Consider the following 24,917-nt stretch of genomic DNA (forward strand, 5'->3'; position numbering starts at 1 on the left):
ATTCATTAGTTCATTAGTGTACCTTTAATGAATGTGTGTATATATACTTTACATCGCAGAGGTAAAAGCTGTGCTTTTTTATCCACTCTCAACTTATGAGTGCTTTAGTGACTAAATTACTTATTTGCATACAGTAGTTATGCCTGGGCAGGTGCACTGCTTCTGTGTCCCACCACGTACACAATGTCAACTTCACTGGCATTCTTTCTCAAATGTGAATCTCCATTTGCCTCGTCAAGAATTGAGATCGAGTCTCACACGATTCTCACACTAAAGACATGTCTTTAGTCTGTAGTTGCTGAACATTTACTACATTCAAAATGTGGCACCTGGAGCCATAACTACTGTCAAATGCTCAAAATGCTCGACCTCTCTTAGTCTCTCTTGTATAGCAAAAACAAGTAACAGAGTAAATTAAATTAACTGGACAGCCAACTAGTGCTGCACAATTCTTGTTTAAATTCAGAAATGAGCTTGCATAGCTGTCTGAATCTAAGATCACAATGTTGTTGTTTTTTTAAATCAATCATGCAGCACTATAGAGCGTCGCAGTCCAAAAAGTATTTATATAAAGACGGTTACGCCGCGGACAAAGCCAACGTGACAGTAAGTAGAAAAACAAAACGAATAGTGTTGTATCAAATGCCTTTATTTTCTTCTTTCAAATTATTTGATCGGCACAAAATATTGTGTTTGTGTTGTCATGATTAGTCACGATCCGAGTTGGCTTTGTCCGCGGCGTAACCGTCTTTATATAAATACTTTTTGAAAAGCCTATGGAGAAAACTAGCACAAGAACAAAGAAAGATTTACATTAATTATATAAATAATGAGGTTTATTTAATGTTTTTACAAAGCAAAAAGAAAAAAAGAAATAGACTAGTGCTACGTAATTACCGGTACTCTAGTCTACATGTTGACCAGAATACCGACGTTCAAATCAAAGTACACATGCATCACTAAAACACAACAAAACATTCAGTCTCTAGCAGGGAAAGCATTTGTGTTCATTTTAGATTTGAGCTAAAAAGCATGATTTTTTTAATACTGTGGCTGTACAAGCTCATAGCGCGTCACTTTGATCTGTTATTTAAAAAAAAAAAAAAAGTATAATAATCTTCGGGGATCCCTGGAACAACATTTTGAGATGGGGGTCGGTGGCCAAATACATCATTCTGGAAGTCCTTGACATGAACAAGTTTGAGCACCACCGATATAGAAACATACGTTTTTTTCTTTCAGAAACAGTCGGTATTTTTTAGAAGAAACTTTGTCTCAGTGAGTTATTGTGTCTGTGGTCTGATGGGGCCGATGGACGGTGGTCTGTTGGTGATGTTATTGTGTCTGTGGTCTGATGGGGCCTATGGAAGGTGTTCTGTTGGTGATGTTATTGTGTCTGTGGTCTGACGGGGCCTATGGACGGTGGTCTGTTGGTGATGTTATTGTGTCTGTGGTCTGACGGGGCCTATGGAAGGTGGTCTGTTGGTGATGTTATTGTGTCTGTGGTCTGATGGGGCCGATGGACGGTGGTCTGTTGGTGAAGGGGTGCCACTGCCCCTGGATGCTGGGGTTGTCTGTGTGGAAAGGCTTGCGGATGCGGATGACGTCCAGGCCAGACTGATCGCTCAGCTTGGTCAGGAGCTCGCCGATGTGCACGGAGGTCTTGTTGTCGATGGGGACCTCCTTCACGCTGCCGTTCACTGCAGGGGGGAGCAGAGGAAGGAAAGAGAGCCTTATTTTCGACAAATAATAATGACACCGAGGCCGATCGCCAAACTCTCCAAACGTATGCGTTTCTTTACTTACGGTATTCAGCGAGGAGCTTTGGAGCCCCTGAGGTCTGAGGAGACACGTACACCACAGTTCCAGGGTTCTTCCTGGCGTAATCCACCACCCCTTCCTCGATGAACTCCCTGCCGAGAACACCAGAAAACAACGTTAATCCACCCTGAAAAAACCCCCCCAGCTCAGTGGTCTTAGGGTTAGAGTGTCTGCCCTGAGACTGGGAGGTCGGGGTTCCATCCCCGGCCGGGTCATACCAAATACTGTAAAAATGGGACCCAGTGCCTCCCTGCTTGACACTCAGCATCAAGGGTTGGATTGGGGGTATAAGTCCCTGTGACATACTAGCGTCGTGTCCAGGGGGTGTCCTTGTACATCAAGCTGCCTCACGCTACAGAAACAGGAGATAGGCTCCTGCCCCTATGGGCCTCATGGCTCAGAAAGGCTACTTACCCTGAAAATACTAAACCTACAAGCTTGTAAATCTGGATTTGTTGAAGCTGTATGTGTGCGTTTTGTGAGCTTATAGATCTGCTATTTTCAAAAGATAATTTTTTTGTTGGAAAACTTGTGAAATACTACTCTACATAATGACTACTTTCTATTTATGGTACTACAAAAAAAAAACCCAATACTGTACTCAAGTACATTTATAATCCTGGAGTATTTCTATATTGCAGTATACTTTTCCGTAAGACATGCGAGTACTTTTTTCAACCAATGTTCTTCCTTGTCTATTATTATTGTACCTGTGCCTAGGACTTGTTGTTGCGACAGTGATTATTTCAGACAACATATATCAAGCATCATATTCATTGTATATAATCTCGCCACACATTGGTACCATTTTACAGACTGTTTAATTAAAGTATTCAATCCAGTGCCTCCTCAACAGAACACTCACCGGGCCCCTCGCGAGGCTGGGTTCTTCTTACAGAAGCAGATGGAGACCCTCTTGAGCTGACTCACGTATCGGCCCACCCCGTTGCGGAGCACGCTCTGCAGGAAGCGACTGGCGGTGCCTCTGGCTGTCATGGCGGTGTCGGCACAACTATAGGAATACAACCACAGCAGCTGTTCATTATACTGTACATCAGGGGTCTGCAACCTTTTTCCACATGAAGTGCGATGTTTTCATTTTTGTGATAGTCAGTGTGCCATGTATAATTATGACACCACATCAAAATGTAATATTCCCAAATGATTGATTTGTCCATAGGATACACATAACAACCTTAGAGATATTTTCTTTCACATCAGGGACCGTAATGATCATTAAACTGTCCCAGAATCCCTCCCCAGTCATGGGTTAGCAGCTGAATAAATGTACAATTATGTGCAGGATGTAATTCGTATAATGGACTTAATTGAACTGACTTTTTGGAATATTACATTTTTAAAGAAAAAACGTATCTGTCTCACACTTATGCCAGTGAGCCAGTGACTACCCTTCCCTGTGCCAATGTTGGCACCCGTGCCCAAGGTTGCCTACCCCTGCTGTACAATCAGGGTTTTTTTCACGGGGGAAACACCAGTGGTCTTTAATATTGGTCCAGGTGGTCCCCAGCTAAATGCCAATGGAGAGTTATTGTTAACCAAATGGGACCCCAATTAGATCTGTAACTCTTGAGAGTCGTAAAAATGCTCTCAAGAGTAAGTTAAATTATTGTTGCATTATTTAATTTACAAGAAATCTACATAGGCAAGATAATTCGGAAAGAATTGTTAGTTTGACCAACGTTTGCCTGTTGTTGTGTTGGTACCACATCAATATGGAATTGTATACAAAATATTCTTAGTTTTTTGGGTCTGACTGAGATGCTAAATGTCCATCAAATGGTGGTCCGTACGTGGCTGCCTCAAACGGTGGATAAATAATGAACCTCGATATGAAAAGGGTTGAATGACTGATATATATTATATACTTTGTCAGTTCACAGCACTGAAATGTGTCTTGCGACTCAGCAGCCATTATACAGAACATAATACGCTACACAGACAGTACACACATTGACATATAGCACTTTAAAGAACAAAAAAGATTACATACATAAAAGACTTATCTCTGATCCATAGCTCTAATGCCTTTGCATTAATAAAAGGCCATTCGAGCTATGGATCGGAGCTACATAAACTCAACATGAAGACATAAGAGAAATTAATGTACAGTACTGTACACCTTACCCCTGGCAAAACTCACGATTAAGCCTCAACCTCGACTGGTGGACCTAGAATAAACTGTAAACCCACGGATGGGATCAGTCAGTGTGAATGTTTTCTTTTTAATAATACAAATCTACAGTAAATCAATCAGAGGACAGACACACTGCTAGTGGTGGCCGCCATGACAGTAGGCTACATGTGGTCCGTCTGATTGCTTCCGGACTGAAACACGTACACTATTTTTTCTTTTAACTCTGACTGCAAAGCAACGTATGCTATTTTCTTTATTTGTCTTTTTTTCCGGCATGACATTATGCTTTTATCAGAATACACATTGAAACGTGTGTTTTGTTGATCTCGCGGTGTACTGTGAAACGTGTTAACGTTTGGTATTTATTTATTTGTTTGTAAAAACGGTACTATTATAATAATGTCTGTCCTCTGGGTCTGCTCGTCGACGGTTTCCACACGGACTTATTTTTGGAGACGCACCGAAAAGCCCGGGTCGCAGAGAGAGAGACAGCATGGAGGAGCAGAGCGGGCTGCAGTGACACTGCTGTGTTGTTGTGTGAGTAGAAATTATGACGTTTATCTACACTTTATACAGTTATTATAGGCTGTTCGTTTAACGTGGCTTCGTAGAGATGCATATAATGCTCGTGTTCATACATGTAATGATGTAATAATATGATCTTCAGTTCTATGATCTCTTGTGGGATTTTGGAAATCAGACCAAACAGATTGAGATATAGCAAAATTATCTGACCTTCCAATGAAGTAACGCAGATGTTTTAAGTTAAACTTTTAACAATTTAAGTCTTGAGAGCGTAACATGAAACTATCAGGGTCCATTTCGTGTCATACCTTACACTCTCAACAGCTAAATATCTTTGGTTAATACTTAGAGTAATGAGCATAACATTTAATTGTGTAGTGCGTGTGTGTAGCAGGTCTGTACTGCACAATGCTGTTTGTTAGTTACACATTGTCTTTTAGTACAAATTATACGTGTTTTGGTGTGGTGTGTGAGCTGCTCGAATGTATTCTCCCATTTATATTCTGTGTGCCCTGTTCTATCTTTTGATTATTTCCCTGGCTGCCTGCCACACACACACACACACACACACACACACACACACACACACATACACACACACACACACGCGTCCCCAAACAACCCATCAGTCAGTACAGTAAACATGAGAAGATGACATTGTAAATGATAATATTGTCACTGTCAAAAATAAATTAATAGCGTTGCTTTTTAATTTCATCATCATTATACAAAGTAATAACCACAGCACATCCACGAGCTTGTAGATCTGCTATTTTCACTACTTGTGTCTCTTGTATGAAGCAGAGATAAGACATAATGTATGAAGGAAACAGTGTACCATGGAGGTACAAAGTTTAGACGAAATTGACAATGAAAGGAGAATTTACGTCATATGTTTCTGAGCAAATTGGCTTTTTTTAAACACGCACTGCAAACACAGTGCAAATGTGGCGCAGGGGTAGTAGAGTGGCTGGATGGTATAACTGCAAGGTTGCCAGTTCTGAACCCTGTGGGTCAAAGTGTCCTTGAGCAAAGACACTGAACCCCTACATTGCTCCTGATGTGCTGGTTGGTGGTGCCTTGCATGGTTTCCTCCGCCATCGGTGTGTGAATTGATGCACAATCTATGTAAAGCGCCTCGGATAAAGGCGCTATATAAAATGCACCACTTACCATTTCACTCTTTTAATTTAGCTCGGGGACGTATAAGAGCGTCCCTCACTTATACTTCACACTTATTTTTTTTAGCACTATTTGTTTGCATTACAACTTTTATTATTTCTTACCTTGTGTATATAATGTGTTGGAGATTGTTGTTGGTCTGGAGGAGTCTGCAACACGACTGAAGCCTCGATCAGCTCAACGTTCTACCGGTTCAGGTCTATGAGAGGTCCACTGTAGTGATCTACTGGTTCATGTCTGTGAGAGGTCCACTGTAGTGATCTACTGGTTCAGGTGTGTGAGAGGTCCACTGTAGTGATCTACTGGTTCAGGTCTGTGAGAGGTCCACTGTAGTGATCTACTGGTTCAGGTCTGTGAGAGGTCCACTGTAGAGTTCTACTGGTTCAGGTCTGTGATATATCTAATGTAGAGTTCTAGTTGGTTCTGGTCCGTGAGAGGTCCACTGTAGAGTTCTACTGGTTCAGGTCTGTGATATATCTAATGTAGAGTTCTAGTTGGTTCTGGTCTGTGAGAGGTCCACTGTAGAGTTCTAGTTGGTTCAGGTCTGTGATATATCTAATGTAGAGTTCTAGTTGGTTCTGATCTGTGAAAGGTCCACTGTTGTGTTCTACTGGCTCTGGTCAGTGAAAGATTGGCTGTAGAGTTCTCAGAACGTGGGTGAGAATTCCTCGGAGTGGCTTCTTGCTCCAAACTGAACTCCAGAACCTGGTGGAGAGACTAGTGACGGGTCTTATAATTCTGTCCTGCATGGAGAGATGATGAGGTCACATCATTCTGCTGATGTCAGAACAACCTCCTCACATGTCCATATATGGAGCTCTCGTGGGAACCCACTGTATGTCCATATATGGCGTGTCACGGTGTACCGCATAGCTCGGATTATGTCAGCCTTACGCAAACTCCGTTCACTTCATGTGGCTTCATTCAGTCTCTTCTACATAGACATCTATTGGTTTTTCCTTAACCCATTCTGAACGGGAACCCGTTTTGGTGTTGGCATCATGTTATGCTTTAGCTATTTTTGAAAAATCGAAGAAAGACTGACATTGTTAGAATCTGATCTCAGGTCAGAATGGGTTAATCAGACCAGTGTGTGTCCAGTGGAAAACTGGAAACCTCGTATGAATCTGATCTCGGGTCAGAATGGGCTAATTGAAGGCTCCACAGAGGGACAACCAGAAGTTTACGGAATGCATTGGAGTCTATATGGGCTCGTGTGAGTTACATAAAACCACGTGACCGGGCTGTTTTCTGCCCCCTCAATGTCGCTCAAACTCTTCTCTGATGTCAGCCTCCTCCTCGAGCCTGCCTGCTCTTTATATGGAGACAACGGAGCTATCTAGCCCTGACATCGGGTCAATGTAGAAAGCCCATATATGGGTATAAACGAGGTATATCGTCACACTGTGACACGCATCCAGTTGACTGCATAGATTAGACATCCCATTTGCACACTTTACTTTGATTTTACAATATAAATTGGGGTCCCAGAGATAGAAATTCTGTTAAAAATGGGCATCTGTTTTGGTTTTCTGTTTTTTTTTTTCTGTTTTCTGTGTATGTGTGTGCTATCCTATTTCTCTATATAGGATTGATTTTTTAATTATTTTACTTGTGTAAAGCTCTCAATGGTCTCGCACCTTCCTACCTACATGACTGCCTGCCTAAATATGTCCCAAACCGCCCCCCTAAGGTCTTCCACTGCTGGCCTGCTCGCTTTGCCTAAAAAAATGGCAACAAAAAAATACGGGGAAGCAGCTTTTTGCTTCTACGGGCCGTCGGCATGGAACAAACTCCCACTGTACCTTCGTCAGGCAGCCTCTGTAGACATTTTTAAAGATCAGCTCAAGACCCACTTCTACAACATTGCTTTTAATTGATCTTTTATTTTTTGTTATTCATGTCCTCACTGTATTGCATTACTGCTTGTTTTTTAATGTCGTTGCCTTGCTTTTCTTTTTTTTTCTCCATTGCTCTGTAAAGCACTTTGAGCTGCATTTCATGTCCTGAAAGGTGCTATACAAATAAAGTTGTATTATTATTATTATTATATACATTTTGTGCATATATACTCTATCCTTCATCTGTTTGCTGTCTCTGGACGGGGGGAGGGGGGTGGGGTACAGGGGAGGAAAAAATGAAAAATTAACTGTTTTGACTGAATCGCCTGTCTGCCTGTATTGACCTGTAAAAATGAATAAAAATAAAGTAAACATGAAAAATGGGCATCTGTAGCCTAAAAAAAGCATGTCAAACTGGGGGGTCCTTGAAATGAAAACGTTGGAGAACCACTGCTCTACTGGACTTATTATTGTAATAATCATAAATAATCTCATTTTGTTCTCGGCAGGTCGGATGTCTTCTTTGAACACCGATAGATCGCCCTCATCATGTGGAGCAGCTCTCTGCTCAAGGCCTCCACCTGGTGGTTGGAGGCGGCGGGACGTCTCCCCGTCCATAAGAGCCACTGCTCGTGGTCCGTGGTGAGAGTCCTGACGCAGCGTAGCGGCGCTCGGACGGCGGCGTGCGGCGGCTACCACCGCTACGCTAGCGGTACGACACGCCATGCGGCGTCGTTCTCACACCGTTGGCGTTGTTTGGGCATCGACCCCCCCCTGGCCCCGCCCCTCGCCACTATGTCCAGGTACGCTCCAGGGCTGTCTCCGTCATCACACAATTTAAGTTGATGCTTTAATTAATTGTCAGCGCAAATACTTAAATTAAAATGTTATAATAAACTTGTAGATCTGACCAATCAGAAATCAAGCATTCAACCAAGCCATGTAATAATACTACGTAACTAGAGATGCTCTGATCAGGCTTTTTGGGGCCGATCACCGAACACCGATCACTGGAAACAGTAAAGGCCGATACCGATATTGCCGATACCGATCACAGCGTCGTGAAATCCATACATTTTTCCATTGTGTAGCTTATATACTTACTGTATTTAATGAATGACTCTTCTTACACATCATTGACACTGTTAAGTATAAAAATTAGGAGATGAGAAAGTATCATGAATTGACAACCATTTATTGCAGGCTGAGGCAACATGCAATATTTCTCTCTAGACTCTCTTAGAGACAACTTGGAGTTTAGCTACAAGCTTTTGTATGGAAAAAAACAAAGACATACTCAGAAAAACAATGAGAATAAGAACTGTACACTGTCACATGTGCAATAACGTAACGTAACGGCGGTGTGTGTGTCCTCCTACCAGGAGGTACAGGAGCGACACCAACTCCATGACGGTGTTCCCTCCCACCAACCCCCCCGTCACCTTGGCCGACATCAAACTCTACCTGCGCTCCAAGAACGTCCCTTTCCGCGACGGCCACAGCTGCCTGCACGCGCCCAGCATCTTCCTGGACCCCGAGGGGGGGAAGGAGGAGGGGGCCGGGGCCTCGACCGGGGGGAAGAAGGAGGGCTTCAACATGTTCATCGACAAGACCACGGGACAGTTCCTGTGCACGGACACGCTGATGGAGGGCAGCTGGGAGGACCTGCAGGTACGAACCATCATTGTTGTTAATATCGTTTTGACCTGATTCTACAAAATGTCTTCTAAAGGTCATTACACACTGGCGAATTGGCGACGCGATATATTCGTGCGAATAATTCGCATTTAAAAAAAAAAACAATTGAAGTCCATGCAAGCTTCCACATCAGTGGCGAATGTGCGAAAATGCGCCCGTTTTCGCTCTTTATTTGTTCGCTCTGGTGTCGTATTTTGCAGAGATTCGCAGGCGAACTGCAACATGCAATATTTCGCATTTTCAGATCGCTTATTCGCATCGCATTCGCCAGTGTGTGATGACCTTTGATCCTGACAGTTTTCTGAAAAACCATATGTTTCTATATCAGTGGTTCTCAAACATTTTCATGTCAAGGAACCCCAAATATATATGATATTGGCCGCCGACCCCCATCTGAAAATATGGTGTTCCAGAAGGACCTCACCCCAGAAGCAAAGATTTGAGTTAAAAACGTTCACTCTGTCACTCATATATTCAAAGATTTGTGCCACATTTTCACGATAAAAAAATTAATAGCAGACTGACCTACAAGCGTGCTACGAGCTTGTGATCTATACAGTATTTCACCGGCTCTGCTCCTCCTCCTCCAGGACTGTCTGGAGCTGATGGTGAAGGAGGAGAAGACCTTCCTGAAGCCCAGCAGCCTGCTGGGTTACCTGGAGAGCCAGGAGGAGATGGAGGAGAGGCGGAGGGAGCAGGGGGAGGCGGAGAGGATCTGGGACAGCTCCGTACCGCTGGCTGACCTCCCCCATGACGAGGTCACGCTCATCAAAACCATGTTTCAGGTACTGTGGATTAACCTCTTTTGGTGTTCTTAAGCATTACGTTATACTTTAGCTATAAAAATAGCAGATCTACAATGAAGCTCGTATAGCGTGTCACCGAGTGCCGCCGCCCTACAAGCTTGTAGATTTGATATTTTTTGAAAAATCATGAAAATGTATTCTTTCGGAAGTGAACGTTTTTTTTTCCAAGTCAAATCTTTGATTCTTTGTTTAGTCTAGTGTTTGCTGTGTCTGGGAGATGGATGTACAGTATCTGACCTTACTGTACATGGACCCTGGTCTTGGAATGATCTACAGTCCAGACTCAAACTGGCTGCTGTGATTCCCCTAGTGAGCTTTAAAAGGATTGCCATCATGGGCACACTTCCCATACATTGCTCCTGCTTTGACGTGTAGCAACTGTCTGCTTGCTTTTTAGTCAACTAGCAATTTCCGTTGCTTAGTTTTTTAGTCCTTATTGGTCACATTCCTGTTCTCCCTTTAAGCTTCTTCGGTAGTAGGTACTGTATTTATGAGCATTGTATGTCTGTCCTGTTTTTTTGTTGTGTATTTTTTGTTACTGGCAGAGTTGTGTCACTTATTTTTGCCTATTGTTCTGGCCAGTTCACACTGTGTTAAAGAGACTTCAGTCTCAATGTGGTTTTTACTGGTTAAATAAAGGTTAAAAAATAAATAAACATGTCATACTGCGTGCTTTCAGATCACCGACATCTCCGACTCCACCCTCAAGAGGTTCCGGGTGCAGGTCTTCAGGCCCACCAAGAGCCTGGTGTTCCCCTGGTTCGGAGGTCCGTCCTCCTCCTCCTCCTCCTCCTCCTCCTCGGAGCTGAAGGGGGTGAAGCTCCTCTCGGCCCAGATCGACGAGGCCTCGGGGAAGGTGCGCTACGCGGACGCCACCGTCCCCAAGCCCGCCTCCTACCACTGCCTGTTCGGCATGCCTCTGGTGGGCCGCGCCGACTCCCAGGTGGTCCTGACGGGCAGCGAGCTGGACGCGCTGGCCGTGAGCCAGGCCACGGGCCTGCCCAGCCTGGCCCTGCCCCGCGGCTTCAGCTGCCTGCCCCCTGCCCTGCTGCCCTACCTGGAGCAGGTGAGCAGCACATGCCTCTAACGTAACTCGCTCGTCCCTTCCATTCCCCTGGTTCACGGAAGTCACTTCTCTATGGAGAATAACATGGGGTGATCTTAATATCGTTTCATATAAGCGTTGTGGTCCAAAAATAAACAAGCTGTCTCTGCGTTATTGTCAGGGAGGTTGTCTCTGTATCGTTTACGACAGTCAGTCACTCATATAATTATGATACAGTCGGTTTCTAGTGAAAATGTAACTAATTCAGTAGCAGTAACAATAGCGTTTTCTCTCAGTCAGTTGATCCTTCATATCCATATGAGTGAAACGGCCGGGGTGACATGTTTATTTTTCAAACACAGTTCTTATATGAGGCGATCTAAAATCCCCCCTATGGGGATTACAATGCAAATAAAAGGTACATGAACCCGTGGTTTATAGCGCCCTCTACCGATATTGACGTCAGACTAGAGATGTTAAAGTGGCTGTTAATATAGTGAATATTATTATTTCATTTTGGCTATGTGCAATAACTGCAAGCCAATGTTCAGTAGCATTGTCTAGTAGTAGTATTTATTTGTCTTAATTTCTAATTCATATTTATTTAGTAAGTTAGCGTTTTGAGACATGATATTGTCTTTTAAATGTGACGATTGTCCTGGGCTAGTGGCCAGTGATCTGCAAAATCAACCACAAAATAATTTGATGTGTGTGCTCCAGTTCCTGTTGATTTCATTGGTCATCTGACCAGTTTCATTGGCTTTCATTGGATCAAATCGACAGGAACTGGAGCACACACAGCCCAGGAAAAGTCTGGACATTGTTCCAATTGGACCCTTCCTTGGACCGTAATAAGGATGCTGGTTTAAAGTGGTTTAACACCAGAGGCATTTTGAGTTTCAAGCACAATTTGATTATCGCGACAATGTCCTTAATGGCTAAATATCTTTGCCATGACGGTCGTCACATTATAATTTCCATACCGTTCTCCGTCCATCCCATAGTTCAAGCGTGTCACCATGTGGCTGGGAGGAGACCATAGACTGTAAAAAATATGGACAAAGCGTTCCCCGGGTCTAACATGAACATAAAATGAAGCCTGTCTGTCAGTCCTTGCAATGGAAGTTGCCATCTTTCTAGATCCGTTTGGGCCCAGCTGGCCCATTGGCTGGCCCAGACAACGAGGCGGGACTTTGCCCCTTCTTCTTTGTTGGTTTTTATTTTGACTCGAGTGGGAGGGGGATCCCGATCATAGACTGTAACGGTAGCCACGCCCCTCAGAACATGCGCGACTTTATGGTCATTTATTTAATAAATGGGACCATAATTTTCCAAAAATAGTATTATGACATTAGAAATGAGACTTTAAACTAGTGACTGGAAGAAGAAAGTATTCATGACCATGTTTATTAAAGCGGGACTGACACGCCCCTCGGGAAGCTATTAAGGCTATTAAAACTAGCATCTAGATTGTGACGTCAAGTCGGGCCAGCTCAATTTGACCAATGAAATTGATCTTGTATCCTGGCTAAACGGCAGAGCGGCTCTGGGCTCTGCGAGTTAGCGTTCCTGGTGGCTATCAACCCCTGCTAGTGGTTTTGAGGTCACTTTTAGCTTCATAGCTGGGTTAAAGTTTGGTGGAAAAATTAATTTTTTTGGTCGAAAATATTCGTTAGAATGATATTGAGTTGACGTGTAAGTTTTGGCGTAAACTGTTGCATAATCGCAATTTCGCGTGACGGGTTCCATCGTACCTATCTTGTCTATCTGTCTCCCCCGCTCCCCATGCGCTCAACCACGGCTAAGTGCTGAGCCCGGAGCCCTGGAGCTTCACAGCCAGTTTACCACTGGTCTGCCTGTCTAGCGGCACTGCGCCAGGCTCTCTCTCTCTCTCTCTCTCTCACACACACACACCGATATGGGGGGGCGGTCTCTCTCTCTCTCTCTCTCTCTCTCTCTCTCACACACACACAGGTTCAGGGAGGCATGGCCGATTATCGCATGGGTGACAATTTGACAAAGCTTTGTAAATAATAAACACAACTCTTCGCGTTCACAACAGCTATACACAGGCTAAAACATATCGATATAATCCATTTGGTATTAAAATGAACGTCACCCCACTTGATCTAGTAAGAGTATAATATCTGTTCCAACGTGGGCTTTGTGACATACTGTACAAAGAAAATGTGTGCTGTAAGCCCTTACTTTTCTATGGAGATAAAGACTAATCATTGTGTATATTCCTGCACTATACCTGCATCGAGTGATCTTGGTACATAGAAGTTGATCTATTGAAGATTCTGACCTTCAAAGTACATAATTTTTGTTTTGATTGTATTGCTGTATTGTTCTTTCTGCTTTGGCAATGTAAACGTATGTTTTCTCATGCCAATAAAGCCCTTTGAATTGAATTGAAAGGCACAGATTCTGTGCGCGGGTAAAGTGCGCGGGGCATCTGAGCAATCATACCAAGTTGATTATATCGATATGTTTTAGCCTGTGTATAGCTGTTGTGAACGCGAAGAGTTGTGTTTATTTACCAAGAGCATCGGATCCGTCATCCATTGCAACTGCAAGACGGCGAGACGCGGTGTGTGTGTGTGTGTGTGTGTGTGTGTGAGAGAGAGAGACTAGCTGGCCGCAACCGCAGCAGGAACCGCTGTTCTGGTAGGGCAGACTAGCCTGCTATAGCCCCATAATGGAGGGATCGGCTGTAATGAATAAATTGGACAGAGCAGCAGTAATTGGAATAAATAAATGCATGTTGTCTTGTGTTCTTATCTTCTCGGGGCTATTGTTAATGCATGTTCAAAATCAATCAGCAATTTGACCTAAATATTCCCATTTCATATTTATATTATGGCGACGAGTATAGTCACTCATGACGGACAATCGGACATAATATATATGAAACAGTCAGTAAAGTGGAATGAATCACAGCATTATATCGCCCCTTGCTGCAGAATGGAAAAGAATGCAGAATCTTTTCATGGCTTAGAATCTAGGACAAGTAAAGTAGAGTAGTAGACATAAAAATACCCCCCTCACAATCAGAACAATGACGGTGCGACTAACTGTTTCACACCTGTGGCTATTGGCTAAAACATTCCTGTAGCCTGAATGATTATGCAAACACTGTAAGTACTGTAAACACGTTTTCAATTTCAATAAATCGTGAGCAAATCTGTAAACATTAACAAACAAAGCAGACATTTTAATACTGTATTGAATAGTTTTTGTGCTTGTTACAGTTCTACAAAGTACAAACTATTAATTTAATACAGTTTTCGGACTCGGTGAGTTGTCTCCCTCTGAGACCCTAAAGAGAGAGAGAGAGAGATATACGGAGGGAGAGAAAAAAACCCCAAAACCACCCCCACCTCCTCTCGCAATCTCCCCGTTCTGAAGTGCCTTGTGTCCGGCCAGAGTTCAAGGCTTACCGCGGCCCGCGATTCTCATGAATTCATTATGCATAAACAAACATTTCACATGTTCAAACAATGTTGTGTGTGTGTGTGTGTGTGTGTGTGTGTGTGTGTGTGTGTGTGTGTGTGTGCGTGTGTGTGTGTGTGTGAGAGAGAGAGAGAGAGAGAGAGAGGGCTCGGGTTAGCCAAGCGCAGTGCCGCTAGACAGGCAGACCAGACCAGTGGTAAACTGGCTGTGAAGCTCCAGGGCTCCGGGCTCAGCACTTAGCCGTGGTTGAGCGCATGGGGAGCGGGGGAGACAGATAGACAAGATAGGTACGATGGAACCCGTCACGCGAAATTGCGATTATGCAACAGTTTACGCTAAAACTTACACGTCAAATCAATATCATTCTAATGAAGATTTTCGAGCAATTTTTTTTATTTTTATGATACTTCCACCTAGTATGACGCAAAAAGTGACCTCAAAACCACTAGCCTTTAGTGCGCTAGCCACTCAGCTCGCCTAGATGCTAGGTCACGTCAGAGCCTGAGATATAGTCACGTGTCGTTTGAAACCGTTTTCATTCAGACCACGTGATGTACCTTATCAGCAATGTTAATCTCGGGCCGGGACACTCCCCCTTTAAGGTAATACAGTCTAGGTGAAGTTGGGCCCAAATACATGGACTTCTATGGGGCTATGGGTTTTTTTGAGCCCAATGACAGCGCCACAACAGGCCAATATATGAACTTTCATTTCCTTAGTGGCTTCACAAAAGATCTGTCTGACTGCCCCCCTGGAGGAGACATGTAATCATTTCCATATCGTCCCATAGTTCAAGCAGGTGACCCTGTGGCTGGGAGGGGACATGCGCTCCTGGGAGGCGTCCAAGGCGTTCTCCCGTAAGCTGGGCCTGAAGCGCTGCTCGCTGGTCCGGCCCGGAGAGGAGGCGCCGGGCGCCGCCGAGGCCCTGGCCCGGGGGCGGAGCCTGCAGCGCATCCTCCGGGCCGCCATCCCGTCGGAGCACGAGTCCATCGTGTCCTTCAAGCAGCTCCGAGACGAGGTACTGTACTGTACCCGTGTACCTGTCTGGATACTTCACTTAACCCATTCTGACCTGAGATCAGATTCATACGAGGTTTCCACTGGACACACACTAGTGGTCTGATTAACCCATTCTGACCTGAGATCAGATTTAAAAAAATGTCAGTCGTTCTTCGATTTTTCAAAAATAGCAGACCTACAAGCTCATAGCGCGCCACTCGGTGGCGCGCTATGAGCTTGTAGGTCTAAAGGGACTAAATTACTTTCCCTCCTATGCCACCAAAATGTGGAACGCCCTACCACCAGTCTTTAAGACATGTGAATCCCTAGACTCCTTCAAAACCGCTCTCAAAGGGCACCTATACGGACGGCTGCAATTCGAAACTGGCCCCCGTAAAATCTGAATCCCCCCCCTTTTCCCCCCTCACTGTATATGTTTCTTTTCCCTTTTTGCTTCCTATATGATGAATTCCTGTTCTGTTCTTTAACTACATAGAAGTGTCTATTTGTACGTCTCTAAATGTTTTGATGAATTGAACAAGGTGGACAAGTGTAATGCTTAATTGGGTCGTCCACTCACAGTTAACAGTCTTTGTATTGAGTTTGTGCTTGAGATGTACTGTAATTCTGCAAACTGTTAATACATATTTCAATCAATCAATCAATCAATCAAGGTGTACGGCGAGCTGAGCAACGTGGAGCAGGCTGCGGGGGTGAAGTGGACGCGCTTCCTGGAGCTCAACAGGATCCTGAAGGGACACCGCAAGGGGGAGCTCACCGTCTTCACAGGTAGGTGTGTGTGTGTGTGTGTGTGTGTGTGTGTGTGTGTGAGAGGCCTTCTGCTCCATACATGGGCCCCCGGGGGCCACATGCCCCCAGCCCACCTTCACTTAACCCATTCTGACCTGAGATCAGATTCTAAAAATGTTCTTCTACATCCTGACAGTTTTCTGAAAAAGTTATGTTTCTATGTCAGTCGTTCTTCGATTTAAAAATACATAGCAGACCTACAAGCTCGTAGCGCGCCACTCGGTGGCGCGCTATGAGCTTGTAGATCTGCTATTTTTCAATAGCTAAAGCATAACATAATGCTAACACCAAAAGGGGTTCCCGCCCCAAAATGGGTTAATGTGGCCCTCAGGGTTAGCCCATTTAGGCAAAATAAAATAAAAAATCTTCAAAATCCCGACAGTTTTCTGAAAGACCTTATGTTTCTGTATCAGTGGTGCTCAATATTTCATGTCAAGGATCCCCAGAATTATCTGTATTTGGCCGTCGACCCCCCCATCTCAAAATATGTTGTTTCAGGGACCACCTCCAGAAGCAAAGATTTGAGTTAAAAACGTTCGCTCTGAAAGAATGTTTGTATCTATGCAACTTTTGAGGTGTATAATAAGGTTGGTGGAGAAAATTATAATGAGTCTATACCTAGAATTGACAGTAGCAGAGAGGCTGTCACGACACAAATCAGACCATAAATCTTCATCGATAATAATATTTAAATCTTTCTCTAGATGTGTGTATGCTCTCCCTTGGGCATTGACCCAGCAATAGAGAGTACATAGTAGAAATGAATCCGTATGAACATTGATCATTATGTAATAAATTATCCACATCGCTAAACACAGGTAATAATAATAATAATAATAAACGAATAAATAATAAAGGTAAAGTCATCTCCGGCCCTAACATCCTTCTAAGGTAATCCCTTAGTTGCAAAAAAACCGAAAAATCCCTGTTTAACAAGTCATATTTCCCCTTCAGTTGTTCAAAAGACATGAGCTGTCTATCTTTATAACAATGTTTAACCCCTTTGACATGCCAGTTCTCCACGATTCTATTGTCTACAGACATGGGTAGAAGCCCATTTTTCTTTAATGGTGTTTTAGGAGATAAATCCGTTTTGTACTTGAATTGAATGAATTGAGAAATATTTTTTGGACTTGGCAACAATGGTTTTAGGGTTCCATTTATATATAAATTCACTCGCCAATGTGTTTTTTAAAGCATGCGTTTCAATTTGAACCCAGGAGGGGGCATCATTACCCTTAAAAGGAGAGGAAACAAATCTCATTTGAGATGACAAGTAATATATTTTGAAATTGGGCAATTGAAGACCCCCCCTCACAATAACCCCATGTAAGTTTTTCCATAGACACCCGTGAGTTTTTATTGTTCCACAGAAAATCTCTAACCTTCTTATTCAAGGATTTAAAGAAACCTTGAGGCACTGGGATTGGCAGGGATTGAAAAAGATACATCAGCCTGGGCAAAACATTCATTTTAATGCAGTTAATTCTGCCCATCAAAGTGATAGATAGATGTGTCCATCTATTCAAATCCTCTTCTATTTTATTAAGTAGCACAGTATAATTAAGTTTAAAGAGATTCTTCACATCCCTGTCTACCATTATGCCCAGATATTTAAAGAGATTCTTTACATCCCTGTCCACCATTATGCCCAGATATTTAAAGAGATTCTTCACATCCCTGTCTGCCATTATGCCCAGATATTTAAAGAGATTCTTTACATCCCTGTCCACCATTATGCCCAGATATTTAAAGAGATTCTTCACATCCCTGTCTGCCATTATGCCCAGATATTTAAAGAGATTCTTCACATCCCTGTCCACCATTATGCCCAGATATTTAAAGAGATTCTTCACATCCCTGTCTACCACTGTTTTACTTTGATTTTGCGTTATATTTTCTTTTGTGTGTTTGTTGTTGTATTGTTTATTTCCGTTTTTTTGTGCAGTCTGTGTTTTTATTTCAGCTGCCCCCCTTTGACAACTTGAAGACTTTTTACATTTTTACTGTTCTTTATGAACTTTTAATCTGTTTAAACCAATGACCTCTTCCTATACAGGAAAAGGATTCCAAATAAGCCAGCTGGCTTCTTCCCTTCCCTTCCTTGCATTGTATTTTTGTTCTTTGATAATGTTGTTGTCTATTTATTTATTATTTTAATATATTTTTTATTCCACGATTTTGTAACCCATTTTTCACCCCTGTGTCAATCATCTAATGTGATCCTGGGCTCTACACACCCTCCACCAACCTAGTCCCCATATATGGGGGACAAGGGGAGAGCAACCTAGTCCCTATATATGGGGGACAAGGTGAGACCAACCTAGTCCCCATATATGGGGGACAAGGGGAGAGCAACGGACTTGAACTCATGCTTCCTTCATGCCTGAGTGTCCAAGTTGCTCCTTTACACCTGACAGGGGGGAGTTTCCCTGGTTGGACGTAGCGCGTGGAAGGAACACGTTATTCCAACCAGTTCCTTTCCCCTCCATCAGGCGCCCCGGCTGGCCAGGGGGAGGCAGTTTAGAGACCAGGATTACTGCATGTTTTTTGTGAGGGTGTCTATTTTTTGTACTACATGCTAAATAAATAAACCTGAAACCTAAACCCTCCCCAGGTCCTACGGGCAGTGGGAAGACCACCTCTAATCCCTCTCCCTGTACCCCCCTCTCCCCAGGTCCTACGGGCAGTGGGAAGACCACCCTGATCAGCGAGGTGGCGTTGGACCTGTGCATGCAGGGCGTGAACACGCTGTGGGGCAGCTTCGAGATCAACAACGTGCGTCTGGCCAAGATCATGCTCACCCAGTTCTCCATGCAGCGTCTGGAGGACAACCTGCAGCTCTACGACCACTGGGCCGACCGCTTCGAGACGCTGCCGCTCCACTTCATGACCTTCCACGGCCAGCACCACCTCAGGTACCTCCCCCTGGCCAGCCGGGGCGCCTGATGGAGGGGAAAGGAACTGGTTGGAATAACGTGTTCCTTCCACGCGCTACGTCCAACCAGGGAAACTCCCCCCTGTCAGGTGTAAAGGAGCAACTTGGACACTCAGGCATGAAGGAAACATGAGTTCAAGTCCGTTGCTCTCCCCTTGTCCCCCATATATGGGGACTAGGTTGTTGGAGGGTGTGTAGAGCCCAGGATCACATTAGATGATTGACACAGGGGTGAAAAATGGGTTACAAAATCGTGGGATAAAAAAATATATATAAAAAAAAAAAAGAAATCACAATTTCTCACGATTCTCTTTTTTTTTTTCTTTTCATGAAAGTATGTATTGTCTTGTGTGCATGTACTGTGTAGTTCCTGAACATGGTGCTACGTTCAAAATGTGTCACCATGGAGCCATAACTACTGTGGCTTTAAAACAGACAACATCAAAGTGCTCGACTTAAAACCTCTCTTAAAGTCTCTCTCTTGCACAAGAGTATAACTAAAATGAATTGGACAGCCGAACTACTGCCGCACCGTTCTGGTTAAAGTGTAGGAATGAGATCTCATAGTTTGTCTGAATCTAGATTGCGATCTTTTTCTTTTTGAGTAATCGTGCAGCACTATTTCCACTGGCAGCACGACCTCATGTAACTCTGCTTCCTGTCTATTAATGAATGAATGAATGAATGAATGAATTGCATTTTTATAGCGCTTTTCCAAGTGCTCAAAGCGCTTTACAACGGTTCATTCATTCATACGTTGGGAGGTGAAGGTTCATTCATTCATTCATTGGGAGGTGAAGGTTCATTCATTCATACGTTGGGAGGTGAAGGTTCATTCATTCATTCATTGGGAGGTGAAGGTTCATTCATTCATACACTGGGAGGTGAAGGTTCATTCATTCATACATTGGGAGGTGAAGGTTCATTCATTCATACATTGGGAGGTGAAGGTTCATTCATTCATACATTGGGAGGTGAAGGTTCATTCATTCATACATTGGGAGGTGAAGGTTCATTCATTCATACATTGGGAGGTGAAGGTTCATTCATTCATACATTGGGAGGTGAAGGTTCATTCATTCATACATTGGGAGGTGAAGGTTCATTCATACAGTACATTGGGAGGTGAAGGTTCATTCATTCAGTACATTGGGAGGTGAAGGTTCATTCATTCATACATTGGGAGGTGAAGGTTCATTCATTCATACATTGGGAGGTGAAGCGGTGAACAGTCGACGCCAGCGTCCTCACTTCCCACATTCACACACCGACGGTGGCGAGCTCACACCGACCGACTCACTGGAGGCAACGTAGGGTTCAGTGTCTTACCCAAGGACACTTCGACATGTAGGACAGGAGGATTCGAACCGCCGACCCAGGGATGGACACCATGCAGCATGCGGTGTTCATTAACGTGTGTGTGTGTGTGTGTGTGTGTGTGTGTGTGTGTGTGTGTGTGTGTGTGTGTGTGTGTGTGTGTGTGTGTGTAGGACCGTTCTGGACACCATGCAGCATGCGGTCTACATGTACGACATCAACCACGTTGTCATCGACAACCTGCAGTTCATGATGGGCCAGGAGAGCATCACCATGGACAAGTGAGTGACCTCTGAATTTATTAGTGAATAAGAAATGTGAAAACGCACCCGGGCGCAGTACCTACCCCCCGTGGTCACAAGTCGGCAAGTATTTGAGTTGTGCAAAGAGAACTGCCGACACTAGTGTATGTACTGTGTGCCGACACTATGTACTATTTACATTACTGCAAATAACATTTCCCTACCATGCATTTATACGAATAGTTTCATGTTATAGTGTTAAAATGAAGAGCAACGGGTAAGGACTAGTGTGTTAAACTAAGGAATTCACGTTGATTCCAGGTACTCTCTCCAGGACATTAAACTAACAGAGTGATGGTGCGTTTAGGTACTCTCTCCAGGACATTAAACTAACAGAGTGATGGTGCGTTCAGGTACTCTCTCCAGGACATTAAACTAACAGAGTGATGGTGCGTTTAGGTACTCTCTCCAGGACATTAAACTAACAGAGTGATGGTGCGTTCAGGTACTCTCTCCAGGACATTAAACTAACAGAGTGATGGTGCGTTCAGGTACTCTCTCCAGGACATTAAACTAACAGAGTGATGGTGCGTTCAGGTACTCTCTCCAGGACATTAAACTAACAGAGTGATGGTGCGTTCAGGTTCTCTCTCCAGGACATTAAACTAACAGAGTGATGGTGTGTTCAGGTACTCTCTCCAGGACATTAAACTAACAGAGTGATGGTGTGTTCAGGTACTCTCTCCAGGACATTAAACTAACAGAGTGATGGTGTGTTCAGGTTCTCTCTCCAGGACCACGCTGTGGGAGCGTTCAGGAAGTTCGCCACGGACAGCAGCTGCCACGTCACCCTGATCATCCACCCCCGGAAGGAGGAGGACGACAAGGACCTGCAGACCGCCTCCATCTTTGGAAGCGCTAAGGTGACTGAGGGACTTTTTAGAATTTGAGTTTTTTCATGTCATGTGAAAGCAGGGAATCATATCTTCAAATTGACATATTGGTTGTTCAGTTTGACCCACCAGTTTTGGAGATATGGCTTATCCACACTTTTCCTGGGCTGTGTGTGCTCCAGTTCCTGTTGATTTCATTGGATATCATTGGTCATCTGACCAGTTTCATTGGCTTTCATTGGATCAAATTGACAGGAACTGGAGCACACACAGCCCAGGAAAAGTGTGGATAGAGTAATGTCTTGCAGAGAAACAGCGAGTTGAGAAAACAGGCTTGCAAGGGTTCACTTCTGTGGTCTCTAACATTACACCTAGCTACATGTTTATGCATTTATTTCATATTTACATGTCTTCTGTGGACTCTAACATTACACCTATAGCTACATGTTTAAGCATTTATTTCATATTTACATGTCTTCTGTGGTCTCTAACATTACACCTATAGCTACATGTTTAAGCATTTATTTCATATTTACATGTCTTCTGTGGTCTCTAACATTACACCTAGCTACATGTTTAATCATTTATTTCATATTTACATGTCTTCTGTGGACTCTAACATTACACCTATAGCTACATGTTTAAGCATTTATTTCATATTTACATGTCTTCTGTGGACTCTAACATTACACCTATAGCTACATGTTTAAGCATTTATTTCATATTCACATGTCTTCTGTGGTCTCTAGCATTACACCTAGCTACATGTTTAAGCATTTATTTCATGTTTACATGTCGATTTCAGCTCTGACATTTATTTCAGACATGCTCTGGTATGTGAAGGGTCTGCCTGTGATATTATTAACTAATTTGAAAAAGAAAAAAAAAGATTCTCCTCTGGTGAAAAGCTGTAATTTGCGCGGTGGCACGGTGGCAGTCTCTCAGTCAAATCTGATCACAAATGTCCTATCATTGTTTCTACATCCTTACAGTGTGGCATTTTTGCCGGGGCATTCTTCAAAATAAAGGCACTAGAGTGCCAGCAGATATAGCATATTTTACTCTGAAATCCTTTCCCCCTAAAACCGAGACGCATAATCTTCCGTTCTTACCTCGCGCTAAAGTCTCTCTAGAAGCGTTAAAGATGGAGTGCCACCATTTTTTTCCACCGTAAAACATGATCATCAGGTATTATTACAATATAAGGGGGAAGAACTTTTTCCAAAAAGTGTACAGTATTTGTTAAAATCATGCTTTTATGTGGACATGCCCACCGGTTCATTAAGTATGCCTGGTTTGCCTGGTGGGTGGTGATCCACCTGAACTGAAGCCCCGCCCACAGCTGTAGTTGTATGATAAAGGGGGAGGGGTTAGGGGAGGGGCTGATAGTGTGGTGTCACTATATTACTGTTTACATCATTGGCCCGTTTGACTGTCAAGGGTTCAGCCTCCAGGAAGAAACCCTAAATACAAAGTTAATACACCATTGCACATAAAAACAACTCCAGGGTGTCTAATGAAGTACTGTCACCTCATAGACACATGAAAAACTGGAAAAATACAAAAAATTTATTTAATATTAATATTCCAAACGAGAGGCTTGTTGAAGTCAGAAATGAAGACAGAACATTGTCCTTCTGGTCAAAACCATGGAGAGCTCCCTAGATTAGGGAACCATTCTTTTGGATCCATAAACAAGGAAGTGAACGGCAGCGAAACGAAGTACAGTGCAGAAGGAAATAAATTAAAAAAGCCCTAAAGCTACACGTCCAAGGCTTAATTAGTGTTAACCACATGACAGCACCCCAGAGAGTGAATTCGGCCCTTAAAGGAGAATTCCATACTAAAAGGCTTTCTTACCTTTCTTTGTAGTTGTTACGTCCCCACCAAAGAGGTCCAGGTGTTATTTTGTGCAAAAGCTCCTAATTGGCTATTTCCCCTACCATAAGCCCTAAATGAATTGCATTGAATTGAATGGGAATTGAATGGGGCTATGGGGTGTTGTGCTAATTCGCTTATTTCCATCGCTCAAAATTATAATTTATTTTTATATATCCTCTCTTCATAATGTAAATAATATCCCAAACGGCACACTTTACTACTTCTTTCGATAGAAACAAGCGAACTAGCATAACACCCCATAGCCCCATTCAATTCCCATTCAATGCAATGCAATTCATTGAGGGCTTATGGTAGGGAAAATAGCCAATAAGGAGTTTTTGCACAAAAAGAACACCTGGACCTCTTTGGTGGGGACGTAACGACTACAAAGAAAGGTAAGAAAGATAAGAAAGCATTCTAGCATGGAATTCTCCTTTAACCCATTCTGGCCGGGAACCCATTTTGGTGTTAGCACTATGTTATGCTTTAGCTATTGAAAAATAGCAGATCTACAAGCTCATAGCGCGCCACCGAGTGGCGCGCTACGAGCTTGTAGGTCTGCTATTTTTGAAAAATCGAAGAGCGACTGACATTTTTAGAATCTGATCTCAGGCCAGAATGGGTTCATCAGACCAGTGTGTGTCCAGTGGAAACCTCGTATGAATCTGATCTCAGGTCAGAATGGGTTAAGTTTACGGGGGGCCCTTTTTTCTGTACCCGACCGGTACCCGGTACTAGGATCTGACCTTTGCCCCCCCCCCCCTGACCCCTCCTCCTCCCTGCAGGCCAGCCAGGAGGCGGACAACGTCCTGATCCTGCAGGAGAAGAAGCTGGTGTCGTCTCCCGGACGGAGGTCGCTGCAGGTCACCAAGAACCGCTACGACGGAGACGTGGGCATCTTCCCGCTGGAGTTCCAGAAGGCCTCGCTCACCTTCGCCGCGCCCAAAGCCAAGAAGCTCAGGAAGGCGGCGGCGGCGGAGGGGGGCGGCGGCAAGGAACCCATGACGGCTAAGAAGAAAAGCGCGAAGAAAGGAGAGGCCGCGGAGACGACGAAGGATATGGAACCCACGACGGCTGGAACGCACGACAGCAAGGAACCCACGACAGCTGTCGAACCCACGACGGCTGCGACAGCTGTCGAACCCACGGCGGCTGCGACAGCTGTCGAACCCACGACGGCTGCGACAGCTGTCGAACCCACGACAGCTGCGACTAAGAAGAAACCCACGACAGCTGCGACAGCTGTCGAACCCACGACGGCTGTGACTAAGAAGAAGAAGAGCGCCAAGAAATGAGAGGCCGCGGAGA

At 43.9% G+C, this 24,917-nt stretch overlaps 2 protein-coding genes across 3 annotated transcripts; one reads left to right on the plus strand and one right to left on the minus strand.

Annotated features, from left to right (window-relative positions):
- Positions 1-747: 747 nt before the first annotated feature.
- On the minus strand, positions 748-4,125 carry mrpl43 (mitochondrial ribosomal protein L43). Of its 2 annotated transcripts, none has more exons than XM_080788944.1 (4): positions 3,967-4,125; positions 2,687-2,833; positions 1,807-1,913; positions 748-1,700 (listed from the first exon to the last, which is right to left on the minus strand). In XM_080788944.1, exons 2-4 carry the CDS (start codon positions 2,815-2,817, stop codon positions 1,492-1,494), a joined length of 447 nt encoding a protein of 148 aa, XP_080645070.1. In that variant the 5' UTR covers positions 2,818-2,833; positions 3,967-4,125; the 3' UTR covers positions 748-1,491. The 2 variants fall into 2 exon arrangements, with proteins under 2 accessions (XP_080645070.1, XP_080645071.1); XM_080788945.1 differs by having other exon boundaries at positions 3,983-4,118.
- A 4,061-nt stretch (positions 4,126-8,186) lies between these two features.
- Positions 8,187-24,904, plus strand: twnk (twinkle mtDNA helicase; the record flags this gene model as incomplete). The annotated part of the gene is made up of 10 exons (XM_080789291.1): positions 8,187-8,327; positions 8,907-9,195; positions 9,813-10,007; positions 10,708-11,094; positions 15,320-15,547; positions 16,203-16,317; positions 19,016-19,256; positions 20,767-20,874; positions 21,617-21,758; positions 24,395-24,904. The coding sequence occupies exons 1-10, from the start codon at positions 8,320-8,322 to the stop codon at positions 24,902-24,904; spliced, it is 2,223 nt and encodes a 740-aa protein (XP_080645417.1). The 5' UTR covers positions 8,187-8,319.
- Positions 24,905-24,917: the final 13 nt, after the last annotated feature.

The sequence above is a fragment of the Protomyctophum bolini genome (genome assembly GCF_963924005.1).
Source record: "Protomyctophum bolini genome assembly, chromosome: 18".
In the NCBI taxonomy this organism is placed as follows: Eukaryota; Metazoa; Chordata; class Actinopteri; order Myctophiformes; family Myctophidae; genus Protomyctophum; species Protomyctophum bolini.

Bases quoted from the DNA above. Each gene is read 5' to 3' on its own strand.
- mrpl43 (XM_080788944.1), bottom strand. From the start codon at position 2,817: ATGACAGCCAGAGGCACCGCCAGTCGCTTCCTGCAGAGCGTGCTCCGC. The intron at 1,914-2,686 runs GTGAGTGTTCTG...TGTTCTCGGCAG, and splicing joins CCAGCCTCGCGAGGGGCCCG to GGAGTTCATCGAGGAAGGGG. The intron at 1,701-1,806 runs GTAAGTAAAGAA...TCCCCCCTGCAG, and splicing joins AAAGCTCCTCGCTGAATACC to TGAACGGCAGCGTGAAGGAG.